Raw genomic sequence first — 16,477 nt, forward strand, 5'->3', positions numbered from 1 at the left:
CCTTCTCCCCGCACTAGCCTTCAGGTGCGTGTCCCCAGCCCGGTACCACCAGTTCCGGCACCACGCACCAGGCCTACAGTGCGCCTCAGCCGGCCAGAGTCTGCCGTCTGCCCAGCGGCGCCTGAACTGCCCGTCTGCCCAGCCCCATCTGAGCCATCCATCTGCCCAGCGCCATCTGAGCCATCCGTCTGCCCAGCGCCATCTGAGCCATCCGTCTGCCCAGCGCCATCTGAGCCATCCGTCTGCCCAGCGCCATCTGAGCCATCCGTCTGCCCAGCGCCATCTGAGCCATCCGTCTGCCCAGCGCCATCTGAGCCATCCGTCTGCCCAGCGCCATCTGAGCCATCCGTCTGCCCAGCGCTATCTGAGCCATCCGTCTGTCCCGAGCCATTAGAGCCGCCCGTCTGTTCCGAGCCGTCAGAGCCGCTCGTCAGTCAGGAGCCGCTAGAGCCGCCAGTCAGCCAGGATCTGCCAGAGCCGCCAACCAGCCAGGATCTGCCAGAGCCGCCAACCAGCCAGGATCTGCCAGAGCCGCCAACCAGCCAGGATCTGCCAGAGCCGCCAACCAGCCAGGATCTGCCAGAGCCGCCAGTCAGCCAGGATCTGCCAGAGCCGCCAGTCAGCCAGGATCTGCCAGAGCCGCCAGTCAGCCAGGATCTGCCAGAGCCGCCAGTCAGCCAGGATCTGCCAGAGCCGCCAGTCAGCCAGGATCTGCCAGAGCCGCCAGTCAGCCAGGATCTGCCAGAGCCGCCAGTCAGCCAGGATCTGCCAGAGTCGCCAGCCAGCCATGAGCAGCCAGAGTCGCCAGCCAGCGATGAGCAGCCAGAGTCGCCAGCCAGCGATGAGCAGCCAGAGTCGCCAGCCAGCCATGAGCAGCCAGAGTCGCCCGCCAGCCATGAGCAGCCAGAGTCGCCCGCCAGCCATGAGCAGCCAGAGTCGCCCGCCAGCCATGAGCAGCCAGAGTCGCCCGCCAGCCATGAGCAGCCAGAGTCGCCCGCCAGCCATGAGCAGCCAGAGTCGCCCGCCAGCCATGAGCAGCCAGAGTCGCCCGCCAGCCAGGATCTACCAGAGACACCAAAGCGGGTATTGACAATGGTGGAGTGGGGACCACGTCCCGCACCCGAGCCGCCGCCATGAGAAGGCCCACCCCGGACCCTCCCTTTCTGTGTCAGGTTTTGCGGCCGGAGTCCGCACCTTTGGGGGGGGGGGGGGTACTGTCACGCCCTGGCCTTAGTTATCTTTGTTTTCTTTATTTTAGTTAGGTCAGGGTGTGACATGGGGAATGTATGTGTTTTTGGGTTGTCTAGGGGTTTTGTATGTTTAATGGGTCAGTGTCTTGTCTAGGTGTTTGTATGTCTATGGCTGCCTAGATTGGTTCTCAATTAGAGGCAGCTGTGGTTCATTGTCTCTGATTGAGAGACATATTTAAGGCAGCCATAGGCATTGGGGTTTTGTGGGTAATTGTCTATGTCTATGTTGCATGTTTGCACTTAGTCGTTAATAGCGTCACGTTCGTCTATTTGTTGTTTTGTTTCGTTGGTTCTTCTTCTAAATAAAGAGAAGATGTATTTTTCACACGCTGCGCCTTGGTCCTCTCTCTCACCGCAAGACGATCGTGACATGTAGGGATTAAAGCATTATTTTCATATTTATTTCCAAGGGTGCCTTTTGAATGAATTTTAGAAGTAACAGTACCACCCATGACTGTGTTTGCTAGTGACAGAGACATGATTGTTAAAATACTTTGACAGCCTTATTTTACCTTAACACAGTGGTCTGAAACTCCTGGTTTGCAAGCCATATTATGATGGCTTGCAAATTGTATAATTCCTATTGGAATCCAGCCAGTATTAGAATATCCAACAATTGAAACTTTTTATCACTGCAGTTAGAATGACTGCCAAGGTAGGGAAGAATGATAAATGAGACTACTTAAACCGTCTAAACTGGTACAACCATCTCAATAACGGGAAAATGTTATTTATCTTTGTGTAGTATAAGATCAATTACTCAATCAATGTGCATGCAGAACCATAGATATTAAAACAAGCTATTTCTAAAAAGCAACCTGCAACAAATCATGCTGAGAAATCTGATACTATGGCCCCTCCCATGTCTTTTTCACTCTGAGAGAGCTAGCGGAAATTAACTCAACGCAGTCGAGTAACAACTGGTTAACACTTCATTTATTCACCTCAGGTGGCGTCAATTTCAATCCCACTGGTGTTAACCCCACTAGAATCAACACTCAGATATAACACTCACAACACTTGTTACCTCAACACAGAGATTTTAATACCTACACATTTGTTGTGTGCTTTTAAGGAATTTCTAATGAAATTGTTTGCAAATAAAGGGTCAGAGATCCACTGCCTGTACCAAACACATAGGGTCTTACTGTTTTCTACTCTCACATATGAACTGATATGGTTTTAGACTGCACATATTGACTGTCTTTACTTTCCATAGCAGTCTTTTGGCTATTAATCAGTTTGTCATGGTCAGGAGAATTACACTGTATGTTGTAGCTGAAGGCTGGTGAGCAGCGGTCAGGGGATCTGCCTGTAGGTGTTGGCTAAAGACAATACAGACTCAAACTTGAATTGATGTTCGACAACTCAGACTCGCGACGCATTTGGCAAGGACTACAGACTATCTGGACACCACCCTGGGTCTGGGCACCCTCGATCCCGGACTTCTTGACGGGCAGTCCACAGGTTGTGAAGATTGGCATCAACACCTCCTTCACACTGATTCTTAACACAGTGGCACCCAGGGATGTGTCCTCAGCCCTCTGCTGTACTCCATGTTCACCCACGACTGCGTGACTTTGCACGACACCAACTCCATCATCAGGTTTGCTGACAACACCACGGTTGTAGGCCTGATAATCAACAACAATGAGTCAGCTTGTAGGGAGGAGGTAAGTGAACTGGCATTGTGGTGCCAGGACAACAATCTCTCCCTCAACGTCAGGAAAACAAAGGAGTTGATGGTTGATTTCAGAAAGCAGAGGAGGGAACATGCCCCAATCCACATCAACAGGACTGCAGTAGAGCAGTTTTAAGTTTCTCGGCGTCCAGCCCTATCGTTTCGTTCTGAACAGAACCATAATTTTTTTCATTGCATTCCACTGTTCCGACCAGCAAAATAATGTTCTACACAGGTTTGAATAAACATATATATTTTTTTTGTGGGACTACAAAAAAATGCCTGGAACGTGAAAGTACGTTAATAATCGGTTCCCATGCTTTAAAAAAAATAATCGGTTCCCGAAACAGTACATAATATTTCAATTTTTGGTTCGGGTTCTGTTCCTCAAATAATTTGTTATTTTACAGTTTTCTGTTCTGTTCCCCGAGGACTTGACATGGACCAACAACACCACCACTCTTGTCAAGAGGGTGCAACAGCATCTCTACTTCCTAAGGTGGCTGAAGAATTCCTCCTCAAATACTACTGCTGCACCATTGAGAGCGTCCTCCTGACCAGTTGCATCACGGCCTGGTCAGGAATTGCTCCGTCCACGACAGCAAGGGCCTCTAGCGAGTGGTGAAGACAGCCCAGTACATGGACCGTGCTCCCACCCATCCAGGACATCTACTCCAAACAGTGCCTGAGGAAGGCCCACAGCATCGTCAAGTACACCACACACCCCAGCCAGGAGCTGTTCACTCCCTTACCATCGGGCTGATGATATCAGAGCATGAGGTCTGATACCAACAGGCTCTGAGACACTTTCTATCTACAAGCCATCAGACTGCTGAACACTTGAACTGGGCTGACCACACATGTACTCACTCACTCACTCACTCACTCACTCACTCACTCACTCACTCACTCACTCACTCACTCACTCACTCACTCACTCACTCACTCACTCACACACACACACACACACACACACACACACACACACACACACACACACACACACACATTCATGCTACATACACATCACAACTGCTGCTACCAGAATCTTATTATGATTGCTAAATACTGCACAATTGAAACATTTGCTCCCCCAATTTCTCCTTACCCAAAACATGTGTAAATGTTCCTATATTATACGTATGCTAAAATGTTTATTATATTCTACTGAGCCATTTACTGTATTTTCGTATTCTTATCTTTTAGTATTTCTTATTGTTGCATTTATCGAGAAGGAACCAGCAAGTAAGCATTTCTTTGGACGGTGTATACCATGTGTATCCCGTACATACCACTAATATAACTTGAATTTGAAACTTGAGGTTGGTCAACAGTGGTCAGGGGCTCTGCCTGTAGGTGTTGGCTAGAGGTTGGTCAGCAGTGGTCAGGAGCCCTGCCCATAGGCTAGGTGTTGGCTACAGGAAGGCCTGGGTGTGGGGCCTGTGAGGTCATTGTCAGGTCATCCCTGGGGAGGAAGTGTCCTGCCTTTGAGCGTCCACTTCTCTGTTTACGGGAAATGCCGGAGAAGGGGTGGAGGACTTTAAAGGGCTTACAGTACATACAGGTCTTGACTTGTTTGTGGTGTTGAACGCAGAAACAGTCAAGCACCGGGTTACACTAATGATAGCATTAGCAGCACAGCACTGAACATACTGAGGCACAGTTATTTGTTACCCCAGTCTTCTTTACAGGTATCTTTACTAATTTCACCACTAGAATAATTACTATCCGAGAAACCAAGTCCTTCAGTATATTATATATATCACCCTTCCACTATCAGCAGGACAAACAAATAAGCTCACAAAGAGCCTGGGGAAGCGGGGAAGTATAATTTGTTATCCCCTTTTGTAATTCACCACTGTAGATTTGTTCTTTGGCTGTAATAAAACATTATAGCACAGAGGCTGCAGAGACCAGATGCTATTGCCATGGTTAAGGGACAAAGTTGTAACATGCAGAGATTATGATGTGTTTTTGGTTGGAAATTATTTGGAAGCTGAAAACTGGGAACTGACTCAATCGGTTCCTTTGTTCCGATTTAGTCGAGTGCACCACTATTAACTGCATCCCATCCCATTGATGCTGGTCCATGGCCTGGGTATGGCTGTGTCGCTGGAGGCACTCCAGGTTTATCTTTCCCCACACTAAAAAGACCTCTCATCTCTTCTCATAATTTCACGTTGTCGCTCTCCATATGTCTGATGTTCCTCCATATAACCTGCTATTATTACAGCAGTATTGAGGCATATAAAGTCAACTCAGTTGAGTGTTATTCTTCTGCATCATATATCTCACAGATAAAGGTTTATGGAGAGAGGAGAGGGGGACTGCTCTCACTAAGAGCCAAATTATGCAGAGAAAACTGAAATATTGATACAACTTTATAGACTTTGTATACACTGAGAGTACAGAACATTAAGAACACCTTCCTGATATTGAGTTGCACCCCCTTTTGCCCTCAGAACAGCCTCAATTCGTCAAAACATGGATGCTAAAAGGTGTCGAAAGCATTCCACAGGGATGCTGGCCCATGTTGACACCAATGCTTCCCACAGTTGTGTCACGTTGGCTAGATGTCCTTTGAGCGGTGGACCATTCTTGATACACACGGGAAACTGTTGAGCGTGAAAAACCCAGCAGCGTTATAATTCTTGACACACTCAACCCGGTGTGCCTGGCACCTACTACCATACCCGTTTCAAAGGCACTTAAATATTTTGTCTTGCCCATTCACCCTCTGAATGGCACACATACACAATCCATGTCTCAATTGTGTCAAGGCTTAAAAATCCTTCTTTAACCTGTCTGATCCCTTCATCTACACTGATTGAAGTGGATTTAACAAGTGACATCAATAAGGGATCATAGCTTTCACCTGGATTCACCTGGTCAGTCTATGTAATGGAAATAGCAGGGAGTCCTTATGTTTTGTACACTCAGTGTAAATGTACTGTAAATGCTGTATAAAGATAATACTTCATGGTGTGGTCTGTAGATAAAGACATTCATGATGGAAATGCCATACTGTACATTGGAATGGGCAGATAGAATCTTGAAAAATGTCTCTAACAATGTCATTGTTCTCTTCCTGAACAAATGGTTTTTAATTTGTTTCCCTGAGAGACTTTCTAGTTTTATTAGCCATTCATCATGGGAGATTGCCTGACACCGTGACCTATGAGAGATCACTCTGGGGTTGATTAATCCTCCTTTCCATTGATCCAACATGTTCCTCTTCATTTCCTATAAAGAAGAGTTACCAGCCCTCTCTGTGTTGGTTTGGAAATGGACCCTAGCTGGAGACAAGCTGTCTCACTCTGTCTCCCCCTTCATATTAATCTCAAGGATGGTTTTATGTTTAATTTTTTTTTTTATCTTGCTAATGATCAGAGTTTGGGATTTTATGAATTTGATCCACTGCACATCAGTTGAGTTACAGCTTCATAATGCCTCTCTGTAAATGTCCTTTGGTTTAGTAATATCTTTGATGGGTTTATTGTCTCTCCTCTCTCTCCTCTCCTTCCTTCCTTCACTGGCTCACCCTCATCATCTGCCAGATTTCAGAAAACTGCACTGACTAAACTGTCACGGTATGGTGTGTGTGGTTGTTAACATACATATGTTGATGTTTGAATGTGTATTTGTCGACATGTATGTGTGAACTACACTACAGTAGGATCTTAATTTGAGCCAGATTGCTACAGCAGGAAAATGATCCTGCAGCAACAGGAAATGTGGATTATTATAACTGATGATACATTTTTTGTAAGAGAAAATCAAGTCTGAAATTTCTAAGTGGAAATTACAATCTTCAGAAGCATTTTTTAACCTCAAATACACTAGATGTTTTACATTTCCTGCACAGCAGGAAAGTTCACCTGCAACAGGGTGATCAAATTAAGATCCTACACCTCTATACTGATGCTCTTATCTGGGCCTGTCCTCTCAGTGCCTATACAGAAGCCTACACCGTGTGCGCCATAGCTGTTGGTTCACCTGGCGGGTCAGGGGTTGAGGCGGGGGACGGAACAGCGGAGGAGGAGGACCAAGAACAAACCTCTGAGGAGGAGGAGGGAGGAGCAGATAACACATATGACAGACGGGTAAGTTTTCAAAACCAAGATATTGTTATTGTATTATGTTTGCTATTCCATAGAGATTTGTTACTGATAATGTTGTTCTTTACAGACCGACGGTCGATCCAGAGCCTTCTACATTGCCAAAGAGCTGGTGGACACTGAGAGATTGTGAGTGACCTGAGTATCACATATAACACTACTTGTCAGCATCATTGTAACTCTTTAACTCTGTAACATTGTTCTGTCCTTTTCACCCTGTTGTTTCACCCTAATAACCTGTAAATTAATGCATTTTTACATTCATCTGCACATGTAAACCTGACAGTGCCTCAATTCTCTCTCTGCAGACATGTGAAAGCCCTCAAGCTTCTCCAGGAGGTAGGTATGAAGAAGTCTCTGAACCAGACATGTATTTTTAGATGGATTGGATTTCCTCTCACCTTCATGTAGCAAACTCTGCTCTAGGAAAGCTCTCTGTCATTGGGCGTTTAGTGCCCCCATGAGTTGGTAGTAGAAAGATACAGAAGATGGATCGGAGAGGCAGACAACAAGGTTTATACAAATCCCCTCTGTTGCAATCCCAATGCTAGGCTATAAGCAAGGGGAAATAATGTCTAGATGCTTTTTACAGTGGAGATCAAGTTTATGAATTGCTGGCTGGGCTGATGGGACAGTGGATGTGCAGTGATTTCTCAGATAGAACAGTAAACAGGCATTTCACCGTCATAGACTTGGGATGTTGTGTATAGATAACAGTCGGAAACTTGGCTTGGGAGAGAGGGAAGGAAGGATGTATCTATAATACAATGTAATTGTATTTATTTTTGTGACTTGCAAACCTGCTGTAAAATGAATAAGAGTTCTGGACAAATTAGGAGAGGATGTCGCGTCATTATTATTCCTTGTTTGCCATTATATCCAATGGTGGTTATTGGTGAGAGAGTGGAGATGGGCTCAATCTGAGGGCCAAGGTGGCTGGGAGGGCATCAGACAATTCCCTGAAGTATGTGTGGTGCCTCCACTCATCTCACTTTTGTCTCTCTGTGAACCACTTTCCCCAAGTAGAGCCTCACCAACCACTGTACTTTAATTCAATTTTGAAGGTATTACAAACTAATGTTGTGACTTTACTTTCATTAATCTGATTACTTTTATTTATCGAATCAACTAACTATGTTTAATTGTTACCCGATTAAACTAATAATGTAACAATTAACTCATTAGGAATTTGGGGCACCATGAGAGCAGTTGTTTAAAGAGTTACCATCTCCCAAATTAAACTCTAAAGGTCTTTACCTATCACATCCATAAAACAGTCAACGTATTAATGATAACCTCTTATCATATCGTCATTCTGAACAGTCATAACCGTCTTCGATCTGCAAAAACCCCAGCCTTACTTATGATTCAATACTACACAAATTGGTGTCATTATTTATTTTATAGCTAACTAAATAATAACACAGAATAAACTTACACACTCAATACAGGTCCCTACCGGACTGACACAATATGGTGGCTTTTTACAAAACGACATGGAGAGGGAGAGAGAGACAAAAAGAAAGCGAGACACATCGTTTATACATTTTAGAAACTATTCTCACAGTAATCATGTACTTTGCACAAGAACCGCCACCCCTTTAGAATTAGAAATCATGAATGTATTTACGTGTGTATGCCTTCACTCGCCGTTTATCACTGTCAGAACCAGCCCTCCTTAGCAAAGTTGTTGGCCTTTCAGCGGCACGCTTGTATAGCTCTGATTGTCCGAAAGTGGTCTCCCCTTTCCCGTCTTCTACTGTTGTTCACTCTGGAAGATGCTCCATGGAAGATAGGGTAGCCAGCCGTGTCGACAGTTCCCATTGGTGATGAGAGTAGTAGGATACGGTGATTTGAGAAGAGTAGTAGGATGGTCCCACTTAAATTCGCTTTTCTAGATATTTGACTTAGAACAGCTGATCAGCCGTACCAGTGAGGTGAGCTTCTCGCCGCTTCCGGGTGTTGATATTCAAACCACCCTGGATGTGAGCTGCAGCTCTACACACCTCTCTGGTCTGGGAGGTGAGTTTATTTTCTTCACCTCGTGTTGAGGTTCAAAGTTCCAACCATTTCGAAAGTGTAACTACCACTTCACATGTTCTGGTCTACTGTTAATTTCTCCACCAATCCTTTTATGCACTCTGGCCGAAGGGGATGGCTCCGTCTGGCTGACACGCTCTCTGACCTCACTCGGGGTGTGGCTACATACTATTCAAAGATTTTAGGAGACAAATGATCTTATGGCTCCTAAAATCACATTCCTATCTTAACAAAAGTATTTCAATAATTTTTCATATTTCCTATACAACGTTAAGTATGGAGACTTCATACATGTAGTGTTTATACTTTTCAAGTTACAGTATTTCCTTTATAACCTTTTTAATAACATCACAAAATAAATAACAATTTGACAATAGTTTTCTATAGATCATCTCTGACCATTCCCTATGTTCTTTTGTTAGAAATATTGTTTAGTGGGAAAAAGTCTGTTAACAAAGTACATTCCTTGGTGGATTTTGGAGAGGGAGATCTCTCTGGATGACAGGGTGTGAGCTGTCAAACTGGCTCAGTTCCCTCCTCCCGTCTTCTGTGGGTGAGAGAAGGACTAGTTAGTGTCATCCATTGCCAAGCTGATCTGACCCATTTGAATCCTCACTGGACAGTCATGACACTGAACACAGTGTTTAAGTGGCAGTCTTTCTCCAATGTATTTACAATGACATAACCCACAGACTTTTGGTACATTAGGAGAGGAGTTGGAGCTTAAAAGCCCTAAAAAGGCATAACGCCTCAAAGTACAAAGTACTTGCTTTATGTTTTTTGTGTGTTCATCTATTAAATGTTTTCTCAGCCTACATGTTCACACATTCTATATATGTAATGTATACAATAACTATGTATTCATACTATGACTCTCCCATATCCATGAGATGTCCACCACCCTCATATGACATGTTTGCTAAAATGTTTTATCTGGTTCTTCAATGATAGTCAGAACATACAAGCTTAATGTTGATTAAGGCCAAAAATAATCCAATTTATTACATGGAATGTGCACGGTCTCCATTATGGCAAAACGCATAAGGCTCTTAAACATTTAAAGAGATTGTCAGCAGATGAGGCTTTCCTGCAAGAGATCAAAAAAGTATAAATTGAATATTTAAAGAGGAGCTGGGTTGGAGAGGCATATGCTGCCACCTACTGTAGTAACAGCAGAGGTGTAGGCATCCTGATAAATAAGAATACACCCTTTTCCCTTATATCCCAGCACACGGACCAAGAATGCCATTTTCTCATTAAGAAATATACCTTACATGGTGAAATATACACATTGATTTCATCGTATGTGATTTGATTTGATATCCCCCCAGGGGCAATTCTCGTGTTTTTGATAGAATTCAAGCTATATTAGATCAAACCCAGCAAGGAAATATTAATTTCGCAGGCGACTTAAATCACACATTCGGCAAGTTAGACAGACATAAAAATATAAAAGGCAAATTCAATGAGCCTCTTAACCTGTTTGGGCTGCAGGGGCAGTATTGAGTAACCAGATAAAAGGTGCCCATTTCAAACGGCCTCGTACTCAATTCTTGCTCGTACAATATGCATATTATTATTACTATTGGATAGAAAACACTCTCTAGTTTCTAAAACCGTTTGAATTATATCTGTGAGTCAAACAGAACTCATTTGGCACAAACTTCCTGACCAGGAAGTGGAAAGTCTGAAATCGAGGCTCTGTTCTTCTTCCTGCCTATAAATGGGCATGATACGTATGAGTATACATGCACGTCATACACCTTCCCCTGGATGTCAAGAGGCGGTGAGAGAAGAAATTTAGTGTTTATCTTGGTCTGAAGTGGAATACAAGCTCTTTGTATGACGTGTCCCCCATTTCCAGTACTCTGGAGAGCGCGAGGTGGTACCTGGATTTGCCTTCTGTTTAGCTGCCGTTATAGGCGACTACTATCTCTGGCTTTGATTTTATTTGATACATGTGACCATATCATCGTAAAGTATGTTTTTTCAATATAGTTTAATCAGATTATTGAAAATTTTTCGGGAGTTTTGCCGTGTTCCGTTCTCTGACTTTGTTGACGATGGAGAGATCCGTGCCACTTGGCTAGTGTGCTTGCTAATTCAAGAGGGAAAGTGGCCGTTCTAAATCCAAACAACGATTGTTCTGGACAAAGGACACCTTGTCCAACATTCTGATGGAAGATCAGCAAAAGTAAGAAACATTTTATGATGCTATTTCATATATCTGTCGTAGATGTGAACTAGTCGTTGGCGCCCAAGTTTTGGGTACTCTAGCTATACCGAAGCTGGATGTCGTAATGAAGTTATTTTTTAGAATTCTAACACTGCGATTTCATTAAGAACTAATGGATCTATCATTTGCTATACAACATGTATTTTTTAGTTATGTTTATGAATAGCTATTTGGTCAGAATATGTGTGTCAGAAAAAGTGTCAGGAAAATATCCGAACGTTGTGGGAAATAGTAGCTACGTTAGCAGAATGTATAACCACTGATTTCAGCTCTAAATATGCACATTTTCGAACAAAACATAAGTGTATGTATAACCTGATGTTATAGGACTGTCATCTGATGAAGAATATCAAGGTTAGTCAAAAATTATATATCTTTTGCTTGTTTGTTACGATCGCTAACCTTTTGCTACTGGGAAATGGCATGTGTTTCTGGCTATTGTGGTAAGCTAATATAACGCTATATTGTGTTTTCGCTGTAAAACACTTAATAAATCGGAAATATTGGCTGGAATCACAAGATGCCTGTCTTTCATTTGCTGTACACTATGTATTTTTCAGAAATGTTTTATGATGAGTAATTAGGTATTTGACGTTGGTGTCTGTAATTATTATGGCTGCTTTCGGTGCAATTTCTGATTGTAGCTGCAATGTAAACTATGATTTATACCTGAAATATGCAAATTTTTCGAACAAAACATAGATTTATTGTATAACATGTTATAAGACTGTCATCTGATGAAGTTGTTTGTTGGTTAGTTTGGTTGGTTCTTGGTTAGTTAGGTTGGCTTTGTGCATGCTACCTGTGCTGTGAAAAATGTCTGTCCTTTTTTGTATTTGGTGGTGAGCTAACATAAATATACGTGCTGTTTTCGCTGTAAAACATTTTAAAAATCGGACATGTTGGCTGGATTCACAAGATGTGTACCTTTCATTTGCTGTATTGGACTTGTTAATGTGTGAAAGTTAAATATTTAAAAAATATATATTTTGAATTTCGCGCCCTGCACTTGAAGTGGCTGTTGTCATAAGTGTACCGACGCCGGGCTGCAGCCATAAGAAGCTGAGAAATGTAATATCTACAAATAATTTACAGTACACCTAGATATTACTATTCCCAACTTCAAAAGACTACTCCTTTTTTCTCACAGTAAGAAAAGTTATTCAAGAATTTACTATATTTTTATTTTCCAAAAATGAACTGAGCACATCTTCAAGACCCAAAATGTATTAAATACAAAAATAAAGACCTTTACCATTACACATGTTGACATATAAGATAGAGAAAAGCCCACCCCCAACATCATTTGGGATGCTTTTAAGGTGATACATATCAATCAAACAGGATTTATTAAAAAGACACTTACAAACAAATAAAATAATATGTTTCAGTATAGTACAATATAGTAAAATACAAGATGTAGATTTGTCAATAATGGCTATTGATGCCGAAAAGGCTATCGACTGTCTTTGGAAGCTTTCAACTTTCCAGCTGAAATAATACATTTCATATAAAATATTATATAAATATCCTAAAGCAAAAATATTCACAAATAATACATTATCTGATGAAATTGCTTTAGAAAGGGGCTAGAGACAGGGAGGTCCTCTCTCCCCCCTCTTGTTTGCACTGGCAATTGAACCGCTTGCAGAAAGAATTTGACAGGATCCAAACCATTAATGGTAAACATGAATATAAGATAAACTTATTTGCAGACGATCTTCTGATATACCTGACTAATATTGAAAACTCAATGCCCCCCTTCTTAAAAATATTTTCAGAATACTCTCAAATCTCAGGATATAAAATGAATGTGGAAAAACTGAAATATTGGCAATAGGAAAAAAAATAAAAAAATAACTCATGATCTACAGCAATCCTTTAAGTGGACCATAAAAAATATGAAATATTTAGGATGCTTAATAAGTGACAATAAACAACAAATATATAAAGATAACTTCATGGAATAATCTTCCCATAAATCTTACAGGTAGAATAAACCTAGTTGAAATGGCATGGTTCCCAAAGTTTTTATATTTATTTTTGGTAATACCAAAGCCAAAGAAGACATTCTTTAAAAACTATACTTGGCCATAACAGACGTTATATGGACAAATATAACTCATAGAATAAATAGGAAAGTTTTACAAATCCCTAAGTCTGAGGATGGTTTTAAGCTTCCAGACTTGGAATTCTATCAACTCGCCACCCAACGCTTTTATTTGCAACGTATTGTTAAATGCACTAAAGAGGAACAATGGGTGCATATTGAAGATGCGCATGCTCATCCCCAGAATATTTTCCCATGTCTGTTTTCATGAACAACTTCATAGGTAGCTATTTCCTGCTATTTCCTAAACTATTGGAACCGATACTTAAAAATAACTGATATTGGCACTAGATGGAGGGAGTGTTGGAAAATAACTAACAAAATTACAGTTCATGAAAATGTATGCTTAATCCAGTATAAACTAATGTATTATACAAAATAACAAAATTCACAAATTCTACAGCACAACAGCAGAGTCATGTCTTAAGTGTAAAACTAACAGTGACTCAATGATTTATGCCTTTTGGGAGTGCTATAAAGTCCAAAAGTTATGAGCGGAGGTAGAACGTTGGCTGTTTTACAATATAAATGTACTTTTAATCCGTATATCTGCATATTTTAAGACATGGCATATGATGGTGGGGTGAGATACCCATTGGGTTGGACCATACTTTTCATGTCAATCATTTTGAAAAAATAATTGCTTTAAAACTGGAAATCAAATGACCCTCCATCATTAAGACAGTGGATAAATAAAATGCATTATAATTAAATATTGAAAACAAATGGGCTAGAGACAAACAAAATAGTTCAATTTGAAGCCATAAAATATTACAAGCACTGGAGATATTTAAAGAATGAGTAAGGAGAGAAAATGAACGCGTAGGTCTGAGCGGGTGTGATGTTATTAATGTTTGTAGAAATCAATGTACATAAATGTTAAGTTTTCTATTGTCTTTGTCCATGTATAGTTTAAGTATTGTAAGAAAAATAAAATAGTAAAAAAAATAACACTGTTTTAACCAATCAGCATCCAGGATTAGACCCACCCATTGTATAAAGTGATATGGTTGGTACAGTAATAGGTACACAGGCAAAAGCATGTTCAGATCTTGGCAGACATAATTTTTTTTGTCTGTGGTGAAGTCAAATCGTGTGAATCACTCAGACAAGATAGAATCATTGGGATGGCTTTGAATTATGTAATGGAGGGTTACCTACAGACTGGAGAACCGCACTGTCTGCATTAGCTGTGTGGAAGTGTTTTCAGCAGCAGAGAAGCCTATCCTATTTTGGGGGAGAGTAAGTGGTTCATTGCACATTTCAGAGAGAAGGCAAGGGATTTGGAATGCAACCCTTCTGTGGTCAAAGTTAATCTCGGTTCACTTCTCGCTGCATTACATCACAAGGCCTTGTCTGTCACCTCTTTCCTGAGAAACCAGGCTTGGATTGGTATGGCGCTTTAAAAAGTGGGTCAGCTCTTCCCTTGGGACTGATTCAACATTCCAACGTGGTTAATGGAATGACACAGCAATTTTACACTGTATTATTTCTAAAATACTGGTTGAGAACAATTGTTGTGATCAATGAGACGTAATCGTAAGATGTAATGAGAATTCCATCACAGAATGTGGTAATGCCCCTCTCCCAGTCATTGACAGGGTGCTGTACTATACTGTACATAGGGAAGCTGGTAAACATACCGTAGAAATCCTACGTAGTTCTCATGGCGTATGGAGATAATCTAATGTTCTGTGCTCTGTACATTATATGTTAACTGCCTACTTCATGCAGTCATTTACAGTCAGTCTAAAAATAGACATCATAACACAGATAGACAGACAGAATGCTCACTGAATTGGAAGTTATAATGTTAGTTATGTGAATGGAGGAGTCGTCCAGCCGTAGGACTGGAAGCACTTTTCGAATTCATACGATGATGTATCATGTACAGTTTATTAATAACCCATATGATGAAATCATCTTTGTCTCTGTGTCAGGACTTCAGGGAGGCGGTGGGGGCAGCAGTAGGGGATGAGGGGGATCCTGTGCTGGAGGAGGAGAGGCTGAGAGAGATCCTCAACGAGCTGCCCGATGTTTACACTCTGCACCGCAGAATCCTCACCGAGTTAGAGAATCGCATCCGACAGTGGTGAGACATTGACTGCACACCATACACACAAATCAAATCAAATTGTATTGGTCACATACACGTGTTCAGCAGATGTTATTGCGGATGTAGCAAAATGCTTTGGCTTTTAGTTCCGACAGTGCAGCAATATCTAACAAGTAATATCTAACAATTTTGCAACAAATACCTAATACACACAAATCTAAGTAAAGTAATGGAATTAAGAGTATATAAATATATGGATGAGCAATGTCAGAGCGGCATAGATGAAGATACAGTAGATAATATAGAATACAGTATATATATATATATATATGAGATGAGTAATGCAAGATATGTAAATATTATTAAAGTGACTGTCACGCCCTGACCATAGAGAGCTTTTTATTCTCTATGTTGGTTGGGTCGGGGTGTGACTAGGGTGGGTCATCTAGGTGTTTGTGTGTCAATGTTGGCCTGTTATGGTTCCCAATCAGAGGCAGCTGTTTATCGTTGTCTCTAATTGGGGATCATATTTAGGCAGCCATTTCCCCTTTGTGCGATCTTGTCTATGGATAGCTGCATGTCAGCACTATTATTAGCTTCACGTTTAGTTTGGTAGTTTGTTGATTTTGTTCGGTGTTCATTTATTAAAGGAAAATGTACGCCTATCACGCTGCACCTTGGTCCATTCATAATGACGATCGTGACAGTGACATTATTAAAGTGACTAGTGTTATATTTATTTAAGTAGTATGCTGGCTACTTTAGTCCACCTCCACTAGAGGAGCCTCAGCTGACATATACACAACTCAGGGGCTGACAAATCAAATGTTATATGTCACATGCGTAAACTAACAGTGAAATGCTTACTTATGGGCCTTCGCAACAATGCAGAGACAAAAATATAGAAAAATATTAGCACAAGGAATAAATACACAGTGAGTAACGATAACTTGGCTATATACACAGGATACCAGTACAGAGTCGAT

General features: G+C 41.5%; 1 protein-coding gene across 1 annotated transcript in view; it reads left to right on the top strand.

The window, feature by feature from the left end:
* Window positions 1-16,477, top strand: part of LOC120061351 (FYVE, RhoGEF and PH domain-containing protein 5-like) — a 72,149-nt gene that overhangs the window by 20,216 nt on the left and 35,456 nt on the right. The window contains exons 3-6 of the mRNA XM_039011105.1: window positions 6,881-7,034; window positions 7,120-7,178; window positions 7,358-7,388; window positions 15,376-15,527. Of these exons, the coding sequence (XP_038867033.1) occupies window positions 6,881-7,034; window positions 7,120-7,178; window positions 7,358-7,388; window positions 15,376-15,527 (396 nt within the window). The remainder of the gene's footprint in view (window positions 1-6,880; window positions 7,035-7,119; window positions 7,179-7,357; window positions 7,389-15,375; window positions 15,528-16,477) is intronic.

Source organism: Salvelinus namaycush, chromosome 2, assembly GCF_016432855.1.
Source record: "Salvelinus namaycush isolate Seneca chromosome 2, SaNama_1.0, whole genome shotgun sequence".
Lineage (NCBI taxonomy): Eukaryota > Metazoa > Chordata > Actinopteri > Salmoniformes > Salmonidae > Salvelinus > Salvelinus namaycush.